The sequence below is a fragment of the Callithrix jacchus genome, chromosome 10 (genome assembly GCF_049354715.1).
Source record: "Callithrix jacchus isolate 240 chromosome 10, calJac240_pri, whole genome shotgun sequence".
NCBI classification, from domain to species: Eukaryota; Metazoa; Chordata; class Mammalia; order Primates; family Cebidae; genus Callithrix; species Callithrix jacchus.
The window spans coordinates 5,593,757-5,617,266 of record NC_133511.1 but is presented as its reverse complement, the minus strand read 5'-3'; the positions used below and the strand labels follow the sequence as shown (position 1 = coordinate 5,617,266).

Here is a 23,510-nt window from a genome sequence, read left to right as displayed (position 1 = left end):
ACTTGACTTTAAACAAAAATTTATCAATTTATACTTTAAATATTAAGACTTCTTGGGCTAGGAGTGGTGGCTCATGCCTGTAATCCCAGCACTTTGGGAAGCTGATGTGGGTAATCAGTTCAAGACCAGCCTGGTCAACATGGTGAAAGCCTGTCTCTACTAAAAATACAAAAATTAGCTAGGCATGCACCTGTAATCCCAGCTACTCAGGAGGCTGAGGCATGAGAATCGCTTAAAACTGGGAAGAAGAGGTTGCAGTGAGCCAGGATTGCACCACTGTACTGCAGCCTGGACAATAGAGTGAGCCTTAGTCCCAAATAAATGAAAGAAATATAAAATATTAGGACTTCTCAAAAGATTATGAGCAAGGGATATCTTGGGGGGGTTATATATGTGCTCACGCATGGGTGGTAACACTGCTTATCCACATAATTGGGAAATTGCTTTTCAATTTAACACAGGCTAACCTTTTAAACAATCACACAATATTTAAAGATTATAGCATTTTTTTCACAGAAATCTGTACACATACTGAAAACTACTGCTGATGGGCAAAATCTGGCCCACCACTTGTCTTGTCTTTGTATAAAGTGTAAACTATGAATTGTTTTTACATTTTTTAATGTTTGGGGCAGCAGAGTGGGACAAAAGAAGAGTAGCATTTTTGACACATAAACATTATTTGAAATTCAAATTTCAAATATGACAGTGAAAACATATAAATAAATGTTTATATATATAAATATATGGAAACAAATAAATGAAAATATTGATAAATAGAGCTTTATTAGAACACAGGCATTTTCATTTATTTATATGCTGTCAATGTCTACTTTTCACCGTCACATTGGAGTTGAATTGACAGAGGTAGTTGAGCCCTGGCTCTGCCACTGACTGCTATGTGAGTTTGGGCAAATTATTTAAACTCTCTAAGTGTTAATTAACTCGGGAATAATACAGGATAATAATTATATTTGCCTTTAGAGTTTTTGGAAAATTAAATATGTTAACAGACATAGTAAAGTACCTAGTGCATAGTGGCGCCAAAGAGATATGCTTAAAACATAAGGATGCAGGAAAATTGAAAATAAAAAAATGGCAAAAGATACACTTTGACAAACATGAGCCAAAAGAGAACATTGAGTAGCTATGCAAGTAGAAAAAAAACAGACCTCAATACAAAAACATGACAAACAAGAGAGGCGTTCATTGCCTAGTCTAAAAATTGTTCAATTTATCTGGAAGATACAAAAAATTTCAAAATATTTGTATAAAAGTATATCCCGTATTAAGTAAAAATGTATAGAACTAAAGTCAGAAATTGACAAATCTGTCACCACGGTGGGAGATTTCCTTGTACTTTTCTCAATTGGGTCGAGCAGTCAGAAATTTAATAAAGATGTAGAATATTTGAACAAATGTAACACCAATATAGGTTTTTGCACTGCATTTCAACCTTAATTGTGCATTGTGATTATATAGAACGTTGTAGGTAAAAATCAGAAATAAACATTCTTCTAAAGCTCCTATGAAATATTGTTAAAATTGACCATGTACTCAGACATAAAAAAAAAAAATTCCAAAGAATTTAAAGGCTTAGTATCAGAGAACACCTTCTTCTGACCAGAATCCGTTGAATACTTCATAACAGTACATGTTATGTACCTTAACAAATAGGACACAAGTAGTGAATGAAAAAACATGAATAGGCCTTAGAATCAGGAAAGAAATTGAAGCATTGGTTAAAAAGCTTTTACAGAGTTTATGCACAAATAATTTAAGACATGTTCTACTAAACTTTTGAGAAGAAGCTAATTTGAGCATTATGCAAACTCATCTGGGAAACAGAAAAATATGTTATATTCTGCATCTTATTCTGGAAGGTCAATATAACCTTGCTACAAAATTGTCAAGTACATTAGTGAAAATAAAAATTATATGTCTAAGGAACAACATTTCAAAAAGAAAGTATTAGCAGATAGTTCACTGTGGCAAATCCACAGAAGTTGGATTTGAGGAGGGCAGTCCTGGGGCCAAGGAGAAAAGTTGGTTGACGTGCAAGAGTGAAGAGTCCCAGAGCAAGAGCAGCAGTAGTTAGAATGCAGAGGAGGAAATGCATTTAGGATATTTTTAGGTAATATACATTTGGCAGGATTAATGATTTGTTGGATATGATTGCATGAAGGAAAAACATGGAGTAAAGAAGGCTCCTATATTTCTAGGGCATGCCACCCTCTAGGATAGAAGATGAACCAAAAGAATTGAGGAAGCAATGAGCCAAAGAAGCAATAATTCACTCTTGAAATAATGAGTTTTGAGATACAAATGGGATATCCAATAGTTACTATGTAAATGAGTATGGCTCAGGGGAGAGGATTGAGTTCTAAATACAGATTTTGAAGTCACTGTTACATAAGTGGAATTGAGACTATGTGATTCATTCATTCATTCATATTTATTAAGTGTGACTGTATGGGGGCACTATTCTTGTTCCATGAGCAAGACAGAGTCCCTACTATGATAAATATGAAAACGCCTAATGATAAAGACATCATTAGACAAATAGTTAGAATAAAGTGTTTGAGAGAGATAATATAGATGCTATGGGAATACACAGAAAGGGTTTTAACTCACTTGAGGGTAAATGTGTGGAAGAAGACTTCCAGAGGAAGTTATGCTCAGATCCAAATGGTGAATAAGGGTTAGCCAAGAAAAAGGTTGAAGGAATGGCATTTGCAAAGCTGTCAAGGCAAGAGGAAGAACTCTGTGTGCTAAAGTCTTTAGAAAAACCATTTTCTCTGGATCTTGGTGTTTCAGGAGAAGTGGGCTTTGAAATTAGTTGGAAGAAACAATTAGGAGACAGATTGTGGAGCATCTTTTAAATTTGGACTTTATATGAAGAGTAATGAGAAGTCATGAAATCATTCTGATTAAGAACGTGACATATGTAGTTTGTATTGAAGAAGTTTAGAGAGTCAAAATAGCTGAAGACAGAGCCCAAGTAAATGTCAGCATTTTAGGAGCAATCAGAGGAAGGGATGTTTATGAATGAAAAGGAGAATAAGCTACCACAAATTTATGTTTGTATTTGTTTCTTCATGAATTTAGCAGTAGCAATCAGAAATGTATATAAGGTTTATATCTTATATTTTATAACATAAAATATTAACCAAACACCTTGATTCATGGTTAAGAATATTAAAATAATAAATATTTATTAGAGTTTAAAAATAAATTATTAGCATATTAATGATGATGAAGATAATAAAAGAGCAATAGTTATAAGTTAATACATTTTTTACTAGTGCCAGGAACTTATAAGTACCTTGTATGAAACACATAGTGACCCAGTATATTTGATTATTAATACTATTTTTTCAGACTAGAAAACTGAGGTCTCATGATGTTAGGGAAATTATCCAAGGTCAAACATGTAATAAGTGGTAAAGCTGGTATTTGAATTCAGGCACTTAACATTGCAATATTATGACTGTCCTATACTGACAATATCTGGGCTTTAGAACTGAAAGTTTCTATTTGATGTAAAATAGAAAATTTCCATTTAACAATCAAAATATTGACAAGTTTGTCATAATTCCCACTATAAGGAGTTTATACATTTACAGTTATACAGTTACCCCTGATCTTCCTGATTCCACCTCTATCTCAAAGACATTTTTAAGAAGTAGTTGGTATCTGTAGTTTTAATTTGTTGTGAACTGATGTCATTATGCTATATTCCTTGGAGATAACTGCCTTGTCATCCTCCTATATTACTTATGAACTGGGGTTTAAGGGTTTTCAGGAATCTTATTAGTCTCCAGAGAAACAGAAGAAATAGAATATATACAGATACATAAAAAGGGATTTATTGTAAGAAATTGGCTCATGCAATAATGGAGGCTGAGAAATCCAATAATCAGTAGCTCAGTAGAACCAGTGGTGAAATTTTAGACTAAACCTGAAAGCCTGAGAACCAGAGGAGCCAACGACGTAAGTCTCAGTCCAAGTCCTAAGGACTGAAATTCAGGGGATGAATGGCATAAGACCTGAGAAACAGGATCAGTGTCCAAGGACAGAAGATTGATGATCCAGCTCAACAACAGAGAACAAATTCACCCTCCCTCCAACTTTTCATTCAGTTTAGCCCTTCAAATGGATTGGATCACGCCCACCTACACTAGTAAGAAGTATCTGATCTACTCAGTCTACCACCTCAAGTGCTGAGCTCTGCTGGAGGCAAACTCACAGACACATTCAGAAACTATGTTTTACCAGCTATCTAGGCATCCCTTGGCACAGTCAAGCTAAAACATAAAATTACGTATCACAGCATCCATATCTGGTAAAAGAGAAGGACAGATGTTCCCAGTGAGCCTGAAATCATGTTGCCTAGCTACTCAGTACTCTAGGTTCCTAAGAAAGGAGGAGAAAATGGGACAGAACAAAATAATATTTCTTATTACAATGCAATACGAAGGAAGAGAAGGGTATTGGGGTTGTGAACCCAAAAGGAAAACAGGAGAGTTCCCTGGAGTGATTTATAGAAACTTATTTTGGAGGGAATAAAAGGCATGTCATTTAAAGGTGTTTCATGCCTCTTACTCTTCATTTGTTCCTTTTTCTGTTACTCGAATCTTAAATTTTTTGCAAGACGATTCAAGGCGTTGAAAAATAAAAGATATACACTAAAACCCAAAAAGTAGAAATAAAATAATAGGATCCATCTCTTTTCCTGCACAAACTTACTACTCTTTGCATCCCCTCATCACCTCCTGCATCGGCTTTTGTACGCAATTGCAGCATATGCGTATTTTACCACCCAGGACATCATTTCCCAGGCTTCGGAAAACATGTTATACAATATACAGAATATGTTTTTGTAAAAAAATGCTAACAAAAAACAAAACAGACCAAAGAAAATTTTTCTGCTCTATGCTTTGCCAAAGACATCTCTCCTAGGAACAATTTACATAATAATATAAAATTTATTGAGATATTAGATACAAGATATTTGTGAACCTCTGAAATAATACCACAAGTTTTCATAGCACTGATGTGAGCAAAAAACAGCGTTACGCATTAAAGAGAGTCAGGATTACATAAAAAAAGGTCATTGTCAGCCATTGCAGACTCTGGACGTGATATCAAAATTTCTGGCCCTCATAACAGCTTTGTAAAATACCAGCAATGTTTACCAGAAATTTAAAACGTATTTGTATTCTGTTCATCTCTCCCTCAATCGTAAATTCATCCTATTATGTGGGGTGTTTGGAATGGCCATAAACACATCATAAACATTTAAACATCTGGGCAATACACACAGGTAAAAAAGATACTCCTTTGGAAAAGGTATATTTCAAATGGGAAAATCCATTGCTTATATTAAACATATTTAAATTGATGTCTTTTTCACTCAAGGAATTGATATCATATTAATTTAATTAAAAAAATTAAAAGTTTTCTATTACCAGATAAGATGATTTTTAAACATTTTCTAAATATTTAGTTTAATTGAGTCTAAGTAAAAATGTTATCTTTAAGTCTGCTCAACATTTTTTTGTGATAAGAAAATTACACTTAATTCAAGTAACATCTCTCCCAGTCAGTTTTTCATTTTGGCTGTTATATTAGCTATTTGATCTATTAAAATATGACATTATTAATAAGAAATGAATTATATCATTAGTTATTAAGGCCCTAAAATTGTTTGATACCTATTACCAAGCACTTCACTAGATTAATTCATTAATTCAGTTGATTTCCATAGCATGCCTCTCACGGGTTACTATGCTAGACAAAAAAGGTGTAAATGTAATAATAAACAGTAATTACTGGAGAAACAGATTTCTGGGGGAAGAAAAGATATGTAAATGTATATGCAACACAGTGTGAAAATTATTAGCAAAAGTTTTATGCACAGGTTGCTCAATAAGTTCTTCTATAGTAAAATATGAGTCAGTAAGACATTACTTCACTCACAGTGAAATATTTTATTTTGTATGAGCTCGATGGTTACATGTGTTAATTGTCCAGTATGGTAGCCATGGCTATTTAAATTTAAACTTATTAAAGTTAAATAAAACTAAAAATTCAGTTCCTCAGTTGTAAAGGTCATATTTTAAACCCCCAATAGTTTCATGTGGTAGAGATAAGCATATTCTATAACTCAGACTATAGAATAATCCCATCATCACAGAAGGTTCTCTTGGGCAGTGTGGGTATGGTGGAACTATTTTACTTATCATCTCATTAAAGTGTGTAGTTAAGTGATGTTTTCTAATTGTTTTTCCAAAAGAGGCAATTATCTTTTTTGAAAGCAGTTGTGTTCCAAAGTAAAATTTAAAGTATTAGGCTATATGTCAAAGGCAGATTTCTGGTTGTTAAGTACAGTGCTGTGTAGTATTTTCTAATGAAGTCATAGCACCGGAGTTAATTCATTTTCAGTAATGTCTTGCTCATCATTGACTTCTCAGTATCTATTACGGTGCCTGATCCAAATTGAAAAATAAATACTTATTGAATGTTAAATGAATAAATTGAATAAATAAATGAATGAATGCTTTTTTCTTCCCTGAGAGGTAGTCAAATAAACAGAAGCAGGTTTTCCTGCTGATAAGATTAGGTATGCCATGTGCTACCTTTCTGCTTCTGTTCACCATTTCCAGGTAAGAAACAGAATATCTGAATTAAAAAATGAAATGAAATCGTAAAGATAATTTGAAAAAACCTTAAATATAATGCAATTAGTTTTTTTCAAAACAGATACAGCCAAAAGCACAACATAGGCAAGTTCATACAGCTAATTCATAACAGATCATAAGACCTCTATCACAGCAAATAGACGATCATTCCTTTAATTGCTGAAATTCAACATGAAAACACTACTCCCAGGAATGACAGAGTAAGTTCTTGTATTTTGACAGTGTTTTGGCACTGTTGGGATTTAGATATCAGAATGACTGAGCAGCCCAACAAAATATCTCATTCCAAAATATGGATTTATAATGCACCAGAAAACAATGCTCCATTCAAGTTGGTAAAGAAATTCTTTTATTAAGGCAATTAATTAAAATGGAAAAAAAAATTTAGATAATCAGTTCATGATAATACAGAAGGAAAGAAAAGTACCAAAATATACCAAAAAGCACCAAAAGAAATAAGATAGTATCTCACTTAGTATCTTATTTCTTTACACTTGGTTTTTGTATATTATTTTCTAAATATTTTGATTTTAATGATGTGTGTAATTATTTGAAATCTTCTTTTTTCTCTTTATGATGTGAAAATGTGAATTACTCTTGGCTTACTATGTTTATAATGAGTTAATCTGTTCGTACCTAAATTGGTGAGAGTAATACGTAATTATAAGCACAGTATCTAAGAGGAAATAAATGAGGTTTATGATCTTAAACTTATAAAACGAGCACGACAATTTCTAAGGGAGAAAAATTTATTCTTCTGCTTTGAAAGTGCTCAATTAAGATCAAGAATCCTGGGAAGCATGGTGCTGTCATGGCAGGGAAAGCTATCTGAACATCAAGAAACAGCCCCCTGACATGTTATTTTTTGGTTCAGGCAATCGGTTCTGGAAATAAAGATGTCGTTTTGAAGTTGAGTTGGTAATTACTATAGGTGACAATATAAAGAACTAGTTATTCATTCTGAAGCAACAACTGAAGAGAACTAAGAAATTCTAGAAATTGCATCAACTGGTTAGAAGTAGAATTCTAGGATGACTGCATGCAAAAAGTAGGCTTTGCGCAACAAGCCAGCAAGTAGGTTAAAGGCTTACAAGACACCACTATTAGAAGAAGTCATGGCTGTACCATGATGGGTTTAAGACTCTGCAGGCAGAAAGTTAATGAGACAAAGATTCTTTAAATAACCAGTATATTTCTGCTTATAGCAGAGAGATCTCTTGGTAGGAGGTAATGGGAATGACTCAAGTTTGGAGCATCTGACTTGTTATACAGGAGCCAGGACCTTTGGAAGCATAACCGGATACAAAAGCCAAGTGCCACTTTAATCCCTTTTCTGTGTCCCCAACAATGCATGAATGATACCTACAACCCTCTCCTTGCAAGAAATGGATTTATACAGGGACATAAAGAAAAAGTGAGACAAGGTCCCACTGGTATTTCCTTTAGAATAAGGCATAAAATAAGCATCTTCTGCTGAGGGTGGAGAACTGGGCTATGTTACAATGAACCACAGGCAGCACCATCTCTTCTATATCCTGATAAATATTTATTGACATTATGATTCAACATTCAGTGCCCTCTTGCTTAAGGATTGTTCCAACAATTAGAAATGAATAGAGTGATGTTTTCTCGAATATGTAATTTTATCCCTTAGGATGCTTTAGATATTTAACTAATAACAAATAATAGTAGGCAATATAAGCAGATTCTGGTATTTCAAATGAGAATTAAAGTATGCTGCAACCTATAGAAAATATGATGATGATATTTAATTTGCTGAGCTTATTTCTGAAAGGGAAATTTACTAAGAATACCAATAGAAATTATATACTAGAAACACCGTTGGTGTGACATCTTAAATGACACTGTTTACACTGAATTAAAAATGTAAATTTTAGTTATAAAGATGAATTCATTTCATGGGGTTTCATCTATGAGTATAGGAAATTATACTTTGGATTCTGGAAGGTGTATTATATCTTCTTCAAAAGTTTGAAACATCTTTTGAAAAGATTTAAGGATATTTATTAGACTGACTTCATAGATAGAAAAGGCTATTTATCATCCTTACCTATTTTATAGATAGAAGAATATTCTAAAATACTGCCTATTACAACCTTATTTTAACTTCCTATCTTCTCATGACTCTTAAACCTTAAGAAAAAAAGGACTGAAGACAGAACCCACAGATGGTCCCTTAACGTTTATTTTTTAAATATAGTATGTTGCTATGATTCTAGTCACTAAATAAAACATAGAATTGGAAAACATGCATGAGAATTCCTTAAGTTGTTCCTCCAGTGAAAAATAAAGCTATATCAACCACTGAACAAAACGTATGGATTGTTAATAATGCAATATGCGAGTTACTCACCTTGTCTCTCCCACACACAAGGGGTCACTTATTAATCTTTCAAACTGGTAAAGTGAAAGGTTGCCAGCAAACGTAGTCTTATTGCCAAACTTCTATCATCATTGTCATGGCCCTTCAATTATTCACTTAGAGTTTTGTATTTCAAACTCAACATTATGGCTCAATTATTTTAATATGTTCCAAAACATTAACTAATTTGCCTCTGAAGCAAAGTGACATATTTATGTTATAACTACCTGAAAATATCATCATAGAAATTTTTTTAAAGTAGTTATTGTGAAATTGTGAAATATGTATTTGATCTTTCTCTCTGTTTCTGGATTTACAGTTACTAAAACCCCTGGAATTTCTAGGGACAGAAGATTGTCTCTAGTATGCTAATGAGAAAGCTGGTGGTTGGGGGCCCTTAGATAGCTCCAAGATGGGAGCTTATTACCAAAAGACAAAGGCAAGATCAGAGGCTTGGGACTTTCAGCCCCATACACCAACATCTGGGAAAGAAAGAGGGACATGAAAGTTAAGTTGGTCAATGGCCAATGATATAATCAGTTATGCCTACACAAGGTAGCTTTCATAAAAACCAAAAGGACAAAGGTAGGAGGGCTTCCGGATAGCTGAACATGAGGAGATTCCTGGAGGATGGCTCACCTGGGAAGGGCATGGAAGCCCCACACTCCTTTCCCACACCTCTCCCCATCCATTTCTCCCATTTGTCTGTTCATCTGGACCCTCTGTAATATCCTTTATATAAAGGAGGAAATGAAAGTAAAGCGTTTTTCCTAAGCACTGAGATCTTTGCTTGCAAATCAATTGAACCCAAGGAGAAGGGTCACAGGAACCCCAATTTCTAGCTAGTTGGCTTCCGAAGTAAAGTGCAGTCTTGTCGGGGACTGAGCCTTCAACCTGTGGGATCTGATGCTAAATAACTCCAGATAGATAATGTCAGGATTGAATGGAAGTAGAGGTATGCTCTGGAGGGTCTGCTGGAGGGTCACTTAGCTAAAGTATGGGAACAACTTCCACACATGCTGGTGATCAGAGATCAAGAAATATTCTTTGATGATTGTTGTGTGAGAGCAGGAAAAGTACTTTGGTTTGTTTTTCTTATTCACATAGTTATCTTAACTTCAGTGAAGTTACAGAGCATGGTTTGATCACGAGTAACCTTGTCAATCTGAAGCTTGTTTAACTAGAATTTTTTTTCCCAGAGTCAAGATAAAAATACACATCAACAATTTTCTGATTTTAGTGATATTAGAGATCAAAACAATTTGCTAAAAATCCCAAGTCATATAAGGTCATTTCACAATGAACATTAGAGTTTTGCTGATGGAGATAAAGAAACTGGACTCACCCCTGTCTGTGTCGTATAGGAAGACAAAACAGTTCCATTCGTAATGATCCAAGAGACTCAAGAGTGCTCCTCGTAATGAAGGTCTTAGCTGCAGCACAAACTGGCTCTCCCCCTCAGTAGGGAAACTTGGTGTGATGAGGGAGATATGTAAGGCGCTGCAGAATGAGGTCAAGGTATGGACCGACCTCTTATCATAGAGTCCAAAAATGGCAAATACTCCTCTAGAATACTGGGAACAGACTGAAACAACAAGAAGAAAACATCACAAACTGTTAGCAAGCTAAAATTGTTGACTTTAAAGTCTACATTCTAGAAAATTAAAAAAATAAAAATCACTGAATCCTTAGCTCTGTCAGGAATATAAGATAAAGAGTAAAAGCAAAGTGAACAAATAATTGCACAATCGATTAATGAATTATTGTGTTTGTACTCAAAGCCCTGTATTGAGTGAAGTGGATCTGAATTAAAATTCTGCATTAAGAAGCCGATTTCATTAAAGGGAAATTTGACTAAAATAAAATAATACATGGCCTTCCATGATAATGTGGCAAATCCTATGCTAGAGAACTTTACGTGTGACAAATCCAAAGTTGTTTTTTGTATTTTCTTCTTACATGCAAAAACATAACAATGTTATGTTTGAAATTTTTGAGTATTAATTGAAGGAACATTTATAATACCTTGTTTGCCCTCCTGCCTAAACTGTAAGCATATACTTCCTATTCTTGAATTGGACTGTATTTTTCACTCTGTCTAAATTGTTACTTTTTGTTTGTTTGCTTGCTCTGGCAATTTCATTTTAATCACAATCTTAGATTCTCCCTGAATCATGTTTGAAAACAGATTCTAGGCAGTTAGAAAGTCATTTTTGGCATATTTGAGAGGCTTAGTGCATTGGGGCCAGCTGCACCTGTTCTAGGTGGATCGAAAAGTTAAGACATAGCAATTCCAAAACTCAACAGAACCAAGCCAAATAAAGTAAGAGGACCCAAGGGAAACAGACACACAGCCTCACTTGCCTTTCTTGGTTCATGCTTCCAGTTGCTACTACAGCCATGAGGCAATAGTATAAATAGAAAAAGATTCTTCTCAAAATTCTTTTCTAATCATGTTTTTATCACTTTTTTGACAGAACTAATTTACGGTCCAAACTGGAGTGAGTGACTTTTTCTAATTTATATTTTAAGGAACAGAAACCTACAAAGGAGATATTTTCTTTGTTTATGCCATAAAGAAAGCCTGTTTGAATTCCAAATTCTTACAGTTTATGATGTATGGCTAACAGTCCTATGTCGTCTTGGCTTATGTAGCTAGCTTGAGAAGTGTTTAGGTCTATAAAATTTTTATGTTTTCTGATTTCAGTTACTAATTTTACTTGCATTAGCTATGAATACATAATATGGCAAGAATCAAATGAGATTATGTAAAAGTGCTATGCTATGAGGACACAGGAGGTGATTAGTAAGTCGCAGATTTTAACACAGGTCTATATGCACTTATGTAATTAAAAAGTTTTACATTTTAATAAGACAGTCAGAGTCTTAGTGGATAAAATACTACAGTTGATTCAAAACCAAGAAAGGAGGTATTCAAATTTTAAATGGAAATACCATTTATTTTGATAGATATAATATTAGGGTTTATAAAGAAATTCTATCAAGGAAGAACCATCAACTAATTCTATGCTCACCCAGGAACTAGCGTTTGATCCTACAAGAAGACTGACCAATGTTGAAGGCTTGTTCTGACAGTGTGACAGGCTGTAATTTTCTTGCAAGACATAGGTACAGTCTAATTTAACCTTTGGGCATCTTAAGTTTAACTCAATTCTTAGTACTTAAGTGATCTAATAAATCAAGTGGCTGCATCAGACCCTTATCAGTAAGTGTTCCACCAAGGCTTTGGATGCAAGTATTTAAGTGGTGCACATTTAACACCAGTAGAACCTGGAGTTAGCTCCTTCATGTTTTCATTTTTCTTTTTTTTTTCTTTGAGTCACAGGCTGGCACTGTCGCCCAGGCTAGAGTGCAATGACGCGACCTCGGCTCACTGCAACCTCCACCTCCCGGGTTCACGCGATTCTCCTGCCTCAGCCTACTGAGTACCCGCGATTACAGGCACACACTACCACACCCAGCTAATTTTTTGTATTTTTATTAGAGACAGCGTTTCACTATGTTGGCCAGACTGGTCTCTAACTCCTGACCTTGTGATCCACCTGCCTCAGCCTACCAAAATGCTGAGATTACAAGTGTGAGCCACAGCACCCCGCACACATTTTTTTGTTGTACTGATTTTCTTAAAAACTGAGGGCCAACTCTCAAGCTTTACATGACAAATAATCTGGGTCAATTAATTTTTATTTTACTTTAGTGAAAAAAATAAATTGAGCTGTAGAATTCAAATCTAAGATCCTGGCTTTTTAGTTTGGTGCTGAAACTAAACACAAATTTTAATACTTGTCTAGAAAATGTAAACAAATACGATTTACCAGTCATGCACTTACTCGTGCATATAGTGAATATTTACATCATCTTTTAAAGTATGCTTTAAAACCATACTATTTTCAAGCTTTGGCTTCTGAATTGTGTTTTTCTAGTAACCCCATAAATTCCCTAGAAGTACTCATGTAGGTTTATATGAAAACTTTTGATGAGATAGCATTGGGTGAGCAATGCTAGACCCCTTTTCTTGGTAGCCCTCCCTCCTACCCTCACAAAAATCCAAGAGCACCTCTGCTTTCACCTATTTTAAATATTGAGCAATTAACTCTATAAAACTTTATGTGCAAAGAGTATTATACTGCTAACACTAAAAAACAATTGCACTATGCATAAAGCCCATCTACTCTTTATTTCTATTATATTTATGATTTTTCACTATTCTAGTACTCACTATACGATTTAATGTTTTACTTTTTTCTACTGGACCTCAATAAACAATATTTTCTGATATTGTATTGTCTTTTCTCTGCTTTCATACTCATTTGCATCATCATACGTATCTATTTATTCTCCTTTTCAGAGTTGTCTGTCGTTCTTCCTCTATTCATATATAACTTCGAAACTGTAGTCTCAGGCTAATAAATTTGCTTCTGATGTATTCTGTCACTCACATTTTACTTTCCCTTTGCAAATTTATAGCTGTAGTCTTATTCTTTTAACATTTATTTTTTCTATTTTATCTAGATCATAGGCTTGGCAGGTGTGGGTTATTGGGTGTTGTATGTATGAGTATAGATTTTCAGTCAAATATTCAATGTTATGATATTAGTATGATACCTTGACAGTATATTTTATTTGGTTCAATAGATTCAGATTTTAAAATATAGTTATTTCCATACATAGTATTATAATCTAGCTTTGGAAACAGTCTTGAATCAAAATTTTGCTTGGCTGAATCTTATCTATTGTTGCTTAGCATATAAATAATTATTCAAATGATGAAACTTCTTAGATTATATAAATAAATTCAAACAGAAATTAATGAAAGTAAACTAAGCTGAATGTGAATGTGTTCAGAATACATAAAAAGGAAAATGTAAATTTTTATGTTTTCATAAAATGGCAAAATAAATAAGAATTAATGCTTAGCCACTAAATACATGCAATGATATTAGATTGATCTATATTTTGAGATACAAACACTAATCAGAATAAGACTTGAAATGAAATAATTAAGACATAATTTTAAGTGCATTTTCTGTGTTGTTTCACTAATGACATCACTTGGATCATGTATTCTATAAAGATGTAAAATAAACACATGATACGCTTCCATTTTTTACCTGATTGTGTCAACTAATAAAATAAGTCTTCTCATCAAGTACCTTCCCAATTTCATTCCAGATGCCAAAATCCAGATGCCAAGCTAAGTCAAATTGTTGTATAATTTGTGATGATTTGTAGTTCTATGTCACATACAAATCAAAGGAGATGGCTTTAGCTCAGTGTTTCTCAAGTTGTGGGACATCAATCCAAGAGATGTGCTGAATTTTACTGACAATTGCAGCATGGTAAGGAAGAGCACAGTTCTTTCTTCTATCTATGGCCTTTCTCTTTCTCCTGTATCTTCAGTTTTCCACCTCTTAAGGAGTTCCTCTAACTGCTTTTAAAAAAAGCTCAAGTCTTTTCTTTCATAAAGCAAAGAACCTTCCTGACCTCATGCTTTCTATCTCTCTGCTCTTTCACAGCCATATAGTTGAAGGAGTCTTCTGCTCAGTCTTTTCAATTCATCTGGCTTCTGCATTTTCCAACCATCAAAACTAGTCTCTTCAACTTTGGTAGTGATGAACTACATCCTAAATCTTAGCGTTTAGCTCTTACCTTACTGGAAGTCCTTGGTATGCTCAACACATTTAGATACTTCTTTCAAATGCTTCTTTGCTTTGCATTCCTAACACCATAACTGTGCTCTCTCTCTGTTCTGTCTGGGCATTCCTTAGTGTCTTTGAACACTTCTTTTATCCTGTTCCATTAAAGTTGGTGCACCTTAAAATTCTTTCTCTATTCACCTTTTCTAAATACATCTCCTAAGTAAAAATCATCTAATTCTGTGGCTTTAATTATCATCTATGTTCTCATGATCCCCCACACTGTACTACCCACTTCAAATCTTTCTCTTGAACTCCAGATCTATGCACCTAATTGTCTTTTGTCACTTCTGTGCCTCAGTGAATTTTCTGAGAAATGGTTGCAATGGTTTTCTTTCTTTTTCACATTGTCTTCTAGAACTGTGCTACTTCCCCATTCAGAATTGGAGTCTTTCCTGTGGTTTGAACCCGGGGTTGACTTTGAGACTGCCTTGAGTATCAAAGTATCACAAAAGTGATTCTATGTGACTTCTGAGAACATCATTCTCATTCTCTGGGGATATACAAACTTCTTTTACTCAACCACTATGCTGCGAGGAAGTCCAGGTGATACAATGAGGCCCACATAGAAAGGAACCAATACCTCAGCCATATCTAAGTTCCAAGCTGACTGCCAGAACAAACTTAACGGCATAAGGAATAGATAATCTTAGAAATGCCCCAGCCAATGTTGCTTGAAGTAGAGATTAAGCCTTATCTCAAATGTAAAATCATGAGCAGAAGAAATCATTGTTATTTTAAGCCATTCAGTTTGAGATGGTTTGTTAGGCAATAATAACTAACAGGTAAAATATATGTGTACAGTACTTAGGAGTGTGCCTACCCATAGTAAGATCAATAATATTTTGTAGACATGTTTATCAATAAATATTGTTTGAGGTATGTGCCAAAATTTATTTTTTAAAATTTCTTAATACTGAGCATTTTGGTTGGGCTTAATATTGAGCATTTTTGGTTGATTTTAATTTTTGGTAGTGATAACATGCTCTTATGACAACCATTTCATGTATATCTGGCTATTCACTGGGATATATTGCTGGAAGTGAAATTAGAAAATAAGGTGCATAAATCTTTTTGGTTTTGATCAGTATCACCAAATTTCTCCCCACAAGTTTAGACTAATATACATCTCTCCCAAAAGTACACTACCTATTGGGTTTGTCAACTTTTATTAATTTTCTATATTGTATATTTATTCTTTCAGTTGTTGCTCATGTTTTATATTCATACTTGACATAAAATTTTTACATTAGTAAATATCTCCATACTCCATCTGAATAATACACAGACATTTAAGCACTTTAACGTTAGACATTGCCCTCCTGTCATACGTGTTACTGTTGTCCGGTATTATAGTACCACATGTGTTTGGTCATTTTAAACATTTCATTTCCTCTATCAAACATATCTATTGCCTAAAATCCTTGGTAATTTGATACTATTTTGTATTTTAATTTGTATTTAAAGTGGATTGTCAACATATTTGTTTTATAATTTTGAATCATGAACTAATTTTCAGCAAAGTTCTATCTGTGAGAATTTAAGAAGGCTGTTTCAGAGAAAAATTTCTCCAAGGTGATTTTGCATTTACTTATCCCAATCATTCTAATATGTCTTTGTAAGTGATGTGTGTGTGTTTATGTGTACACGTGTCTATGAATTTCTTAGTTTATGAGTTCCTAGAAATTGATGATAGTGTAAATTTGAACAGAAAGTTCACATGAGAGCAGACAAAAATGTAAAAATTCTCATGGGAGTCTATTATTTTTTATGCAGAACTCAAGGGAAGACAGGAAGTTCCCAGGATTTCTCTTTGAGCCGGGGAACAGGTTTGTTTTTTGTTTTTCTACATCTACTTTCTCACTGATGTTGTAGCCTTTACAAATCCTTGTTTTTATGGTGATCTCATTTCCAGGTTTTTGCCAGTTGTTGGTTCAAGGCCTTGTGAATCATTTTTCCAGGTAAACCTCCCCAAGGGAAACTACAGTACCTGCTCCTCTTGTCTAATTTTTTCTGTCTTCTAGTTCTGTCCCTTTTATATTATCTTTTTTAAAAAAATTTATTTATTATACTTTAAGTTCTGGAGTACACGTGCAGATTGTGCAGGCTTGTTACATACATGCCATGGTGATGGTTTGGCCCTATCATCTACATTAGGTGTTTCTCTTAATGCTATCCCTCCCCAATCCCTCCACCCCCTGCTATTCCCCCCTAACCCCCAACTCCCAGGCCCTGGTGTGTGATGTTCCCCTCCCTGTGTCCCTGTGTTCTCATTGTTCAACACCCACCTATGAGTGAGAACATGCAGTGTTTATTTCTGTTCTTGTGTCCATTTGCTGAGAATGATGGTTTCCAGTTTCATTCATGTCCCTGCAAAGGACATGACCTCATCATTTTTTATGGCTGCATAGTATTCCATCATGTCTATGTGCCACATTTTCTTTATCCAGTCTATCATTGATGGGCATTTGGGTTGGTTCCAAGTCCTTGCTATTGTAAACAGTGCGGCAATAAACATACGTTTGCATGAGTCTTTATAATAGAATGATTTACAACCCTTTGGGTATATACCCAGTAATGAGATTGCTGGGTCAAATGGTATTTCTATTTCTAGATCCTTGAGGAATCACCACACTGTCTTCCACAATGGTTGAACTAATTTACACACCCACCAACAGTGTAAAAGCATTCCTATTTCTCCACATCCTCTCCAGTATCTGTTGTCTCCTGATTTTTTAATGATCACCATTCTTACTGGCATGAGGTGATATCTCAATGTGGTTTTGATTTGCATTTCTCTAATGACCACTGATGATGAGCTTTTTTTCATATGTTTTTTGGCTGCATAAATGTCTTCTTTTGAAAAGTGTCTGCTCATCTCCTTTGCCCACTTTTTGATGGGGTTGTTTTTTTCTTGTAAAATTAGGTTCTCTATAGATTCTGGATATTAGCCCTTTGTCAGATGGGTAGACGGCAAAATTTTTTTCCTATTCTTTTGGTTGCTGGTTCACTGCGATGATACTTTCTTTTGCTTTGCAGAAGCTGTTAAGTTTAATTAGATCTCATTTGTCTGTTTTGGCTTTTGTTGCCATTGCTTTTGGTGTTTTGGTCATGACGTCCTTGCCCACGTCTATGTCCCGAATGGTATTGCCTAGATTTTCTTGTAGAGTTTTTATGGTGTTAGGTCTCATGTTTAAATTTTCATCCATTTAGACTTAATTTTTGTGTAAGGTGTAAAGAAGGGATCCAGTTTCAGCTTTCTGCATATAGCTAGCCTGTTTTCCCAACACCATTTATTAAATAGGGAATCCTTTACCCATTGCTTGTTTTTCTCAGATTTGTCAAAGATCAGATGATTGTAGTTGTGTGGTGTTCTTCCTGAGTCCTCTGTTCTGTTCCATTGGTCCATATCTCTGTTTTGGTAACAGTACCATGCTGTTTTGGTTACAGTAGCCTTGTAATATAGTTTGAAGTCAGGTAGTGTGATGCCTCCAGCTTTGTTTGCTTGAGTTTTTTTTGCTTAGGATTGTCTTCGGTATGTGGGCTCTTTTTTGGTTCCATATGAAGTTTAAGGTGTTTTATTCCAATTCCGAGAAGAAAGTCTCAGACTTTCTTGATGGGGATAGTATTGAATCTATAAATTACTTTGGGAAGTATGGCCATTTTCACAATATTGATTCTTCCTAACCATACTTTCCTGTAGACTCACTATGCATTTGAAAAAATTACCAATTATAAAAACCTAATACTTCTAACTGTTCTTAATAATTATGCTCATGTTATAGAATCTGTAACCTATGAAACTTAGGTCTTTGCTGCCTTTGTCCTAAGGTCAGAATTTATCCAACTTTATGTTTGGCATAATCCTTAAAATATTTTAGCTTTTTCTGTGACTTGTCAATCCTGATAGTGCAGAAATTTCATTTTCAGCAAACTTTCCCTGATTCCTTTAAACTGAATTAACAACCTTTCCTCTTTTTTGTCATAATACTCTGTGCATTTCTAAAAAAAAACCCCTGAATTTTTATAACAGTATTTGTTATAATTATTTTTGATGTTATCTGTCTCTGACAATAGCCATCATTTTCTTGAGATTCTTATCTTACATTCCCAAGGGCTATATTTTCTGAATGAACAAGTAAATAAAAAAATAACAACTATATTTTTAGGAATAATATCATTTTATAGGATCTCATATGTTATAAATCTCTCAGAATATTTATTACTTCATTACTAGGATATTGTAATAATATTGTAATACAATTGCTTATCTTTTTCCCACCTACTATACACACACATATACACACACACAAATGCATGCCCACATATATATATTTGTAATTATTATTAGACATGACATGTAGCAAACATATCACATAAATGTTAATGAAAATATACTTATAGCAATATTTTTTGGTAGTATTAATTTAAAAACTCTACTAATTTTGGAAGAGGGAAATATATTAATTATAGTTACCAGAAATAGGATGTGTTGAGTCAGTACATCCACAGGAAAAATAATAGTCAGCAGAACATGGAGGAGAAGCAGGCAAGCTAATAAAGAAGAGGCTACAAAATGTTTACATTCTTAAGCACATCAGTGAGATAAGCTAAGAACAAGGTTAAAACCAGGTTGAGCAGAACAAAAGTCTCAATGTAGACTGGGCTCCACAGGTCCCGTTCCTGACGGCTATGATTATGAAAGTCCTCCTCATATTAGTGATATTTTACTAATACAAGTAATGTAAATGGTAACTAGAACAACATGTGAACTAGATAGAAACTATATTTTACAGATAAAATGAAGAAGGCATTTGAGACAAGTTTGTACAACAGTTACAGGTAGACTTATGAGGATCGTGAATTAATGGCATTGTGCTGGTTATTTTGGCTTAGAATTGCATTTCTGTGTTTCTTCTTTTGGATTAGTTGGTGCAGATATGGTAGATGTTTTGTGTTTATCTGCTACTTTACCTCTTCTACAAGGTAGCCATTATTACAGAGATGGAAACTCAAGAACTAAACCCATTCTTCTGCTCCAATTTGGCAAACTGGCTCAAGTTATTAGCTTTGTAAAAGTCTGCTACCTTGAGTAATAATCTTCCTAGCCCTTGTTGCTACCAAGAAGGGTTAGGATAGGTAGACAGAAGATTTAAATACAAACGATGATACAAACAAACATATTACTTTACACAGATGTTTCATAAAGAACTTTATAATGAACTTTAACATATATAACCTCATTTATTACTATGATTATTATTATTATTTTTTACTATTATTCACATTTTGGAAGAAAACGTTATTAGTACCAGAAAAGAGAGGTTACAGAAATTTATCTAACATTTTAAAAGTCTCTCTTCCGAGTTTGTATTTTCTTCATATTTAGTCAACTAGAGAATAGGACTTTAAAAAGTTTTTCATGTATTAAAAGGTTTACTTATTCCCTTTGAAATGTACTGTATCCATAGCAACAGAAACAAGATTGGAACCTGAAGGTGAAAAATGTCGTTATGAAGGGATCAATAAAAATTAGAAGCACTATTAGAAAGCTGTCTCTAAATTAACAGTGTAACATATAACATATGGTTACACTGGACACAGGCAATGGGAAGAGAGTGGAACAAAAAAGAAAAAGCTGCTGAAACTCATTGAATTTCCTTAGTATTGTCCAATTTGTATGTGATGTACAGGGTACATCTGTCTAAATGTCATCATTTTCTGAGCTAAGGTAAAAGAAGCTATAGGTTTTTATAGTACATCTTGCAGCAGGGTTCACCAACCTGAAGCCATGAATCTAGAGAAGCTTTATTTGATGGCCACATTTTTTCCCCAATTGAATGGAGGCTTTGAGGTGACCTACGTATTCCTCAACAAACTGCAGGCCTTACCACTCTTTATTACCTCTACTATGACACTTCAGGTATTTATGCTAACTGCCCACCCTTGTAAATAGCTGAACTTGGATAACTAATTCACTCATTTTCCAACATGAATATACCTATTTCTTGGTTTGGGGCAAACTGTTTAAGGTTGTATCAAAAGTATGCTCATTAGTGTTTTCTCCTTATTTAGTAGAAAGAATGCACTGCCAAAAAAATTAAAAAGGTGGATTTAACACTAACACTCATTCTTTTATTCAAATATGTTTATATACTTCCTAGTTTATTTCACTCACTGTGTTAAACACTTCAAAGAAAATACAAAATAGTATTCCCACTAAGATGAGTTTCATAGTCTAGTGGATAAGACAGGGCTATAAACTGATAATTCAACATGGTGAATATAATAACGGACAGTCAGAGGGAACCGGGAAGCACAGGGAATGGATATTTCTCAGAGGGTGGAGTGGAGGGAAGGCTGACTGGAGGAAATCTTACCTGTCTGTGGAGATTTGGCTGAAAAAGACATACAAACCAACAAGTAGGCTATTGTAGCAGGCAAAGAAAGAGTAAATTAAAGAAGATGTGGTGGGCATACAATGTAGAGGTCACATTTGGGAAGCATTTAGAAGATAAATAGGCAAAATCTAATAAATTACTAAATGAGGAAGATAAGGAAGAGGGAGGAGGAAGAGGGAAGACTGAAAGATGACTTTTTATTTGTATCTTGAATGACTGAATGGATAGCAGTGATTTCACCTTGGGTGATATCTTGGATAGCTTGGGAATATTTTTCTTGGATACTATGGGAGAAGTACAGTTTTATAATACACAGAAAACACAGGATTCCATTTTGGACATGTTGAGTTTGAGGTATCAGGTGTTACCTGGTAGTATCATATACAAATATGAAGTGGAGCAAGAAGAAATTGGTTAAATATGTAGATTTTGAAGGAAATGGCTGTGAAAGTCAACATGAGATTCTACAGGAAGAATATGCAGTGAAAAACTTATGTCTGATGACATGAATGTGGAAAACAATTTATTTAAAAATAATAGCAGATATTATCAGAAGAATAGGAGACCTGGTAGGTGAAATCAGAGAGGTAGAATTTTTAAAGAAATGAATGCTCAAAAGTATCACATAATATAGAGAAAGATTTTTCAGATTTGCATTTGAGGATTTATTTTTAGAGGTCCCTGAGTTGTCTGTGAGACTTTTATAGAGTTGTTGCTAACATTTTAATGGTTATTTTAAAGTAGTGTAAGCATATGCTGAATCATCTAGATGACCTCCCTGAAAGCAAACCAGATTGCCATGTGTATACCTATGTAACAATCCTGCATGATCTGCACATGTACCCCAGAACCTAAAGTACAATTAAAAAAAAAGAAAAGAAAAGAGCAAAAAAAAAAAAAAAAACCAAATAGAGAAATGCCTTGGGATTTCAGTGCCTGTACTTCTATTTTTGAATAAAATCACAGTTAAAATACTTCAGGGATAAATGATACCTAGAAATGTTAGGTAAACAAATGCATACCGACTGTTTGAACAAAAGCATAGTGATAAGAAAATGGGGGCCTTACCTGAGTAACCAGTTTAGGTACACAAAACATAAAGATCTGAGGGGTCATGCTTGTAATCCCATATCTTTGGGAGGCTGAGGTGGGTGGATCACATGAGGTCAAGAGTTCAAGACCAGCCTGACCAACATGATGAAAACCTATCTGTACTAAAAATACAAAAATTAACCAGACATGGCAGCAGGTGCCTGTGATCCCAGCTATTCAGGACGCTGAGAGAGGAGAATCACTTGAACCTGGGAGGTGGAGGTTGCTGCGAGCCGAGATCTTGCCAATGGACTCCAGACTGGGCGACAGAACACAAAAACTGATTTTTCGGCTTCACCATTCCAGTAACAACTGGGTTAGATACCAATAAAATGTTGGTTTTGGTAATTATGTAATGCTAAATGTATCTTCAAAGGAATATGACTTTACAGGGTATCAAGAGAGGCTATATATATATTATATGTGTGTATGTGTGTGTGTATAAACATATTTGACAGGAGAAATTTGAGCATGTTTACAAGTTAAGGGATTGGAGTCAGTAGAGATATAGGATACAGAAGAGATAAGGAATACTAATTAAACAAGGCTCCAGAAGGACAGAATACATGGGGTCCTGGACAGATAGTTGGCCTTGAATAGGATGTTCAGGTGAATGGGTGGGGAGATAAGTCATTCCATAGATTTCATAATCAAAGATTAGGTAAGACATGTATAGGGATATATATCTCTATAGTTGCACTGATTTCCAAGGGAAGGTTGCAAATCAGTGAGATTTGAAAAGGGTGTTTGAAAGTAGTACAGTTTCAAATTGTTTCAAAGGGCTAGAGAAAAAAACTAACCAAGAATATATGATGTAGCTTATAAACTCTGTTATGATAAGGAACTAGGCTTATTTTATTTATAGCTATATTCAATACAACACCTGTAACACACTAACTGCCACATGATAAATGCCCCACAAAACCCTACTAAATGAATAACCAAACAAGCAGCGTGAATGATTTTTTAAATTTTGAAAACACCTGAAATCTACTACCAGCATATTTTTAATATATAATACAATATAATCAACTATAGTCCTCATGCCATACATCGACTTAGTCATCCTACATAACTGCAAGTTTGTACCCTTTGACCTGCTTCTCCCCATTTTGTCCTCCTTCCGATTCCTGGTAACCACCATTCCTGGTTCCGTAAGTAACCATTTCACTATGTATACCAAGGAATCATGTTATATACCTTAAACATATTC

General features: G+C 34.4%; 1 protein-coding gene across 16 annotated transcripts in view; it reads right to left on the bottom strand.

Annotated features, from left to right (window-relative positions):
• GRIA4 (glutamate ionotropic receptor AMPA type subunit 4) overlaps positions 1 to 23,510 on the bottom strand; it is a 395,452-nt gene that overhangs the window by 233,204 nt on the left and 138,738 nt on the right. For all 16 annotated transcript variants that reach the window (XR_013522976.1, XR_013522974.1, XR_013522977.1 and 13 more), the window contains exon 3: positions 10,433 to 10,672. Coding sequence is in view for 6 of the 16 variants with exons in the window: in XM_009006706.6 (XP_009004954.1) it covers positions 10,433 to 10,672 (240 nt within the window). In the remaining 10 variants the exon portion in view is untranslated. The remainder of the gene's footprint in view (positions 1 to 10,432; positions 10,673 to 23,510) is intronic.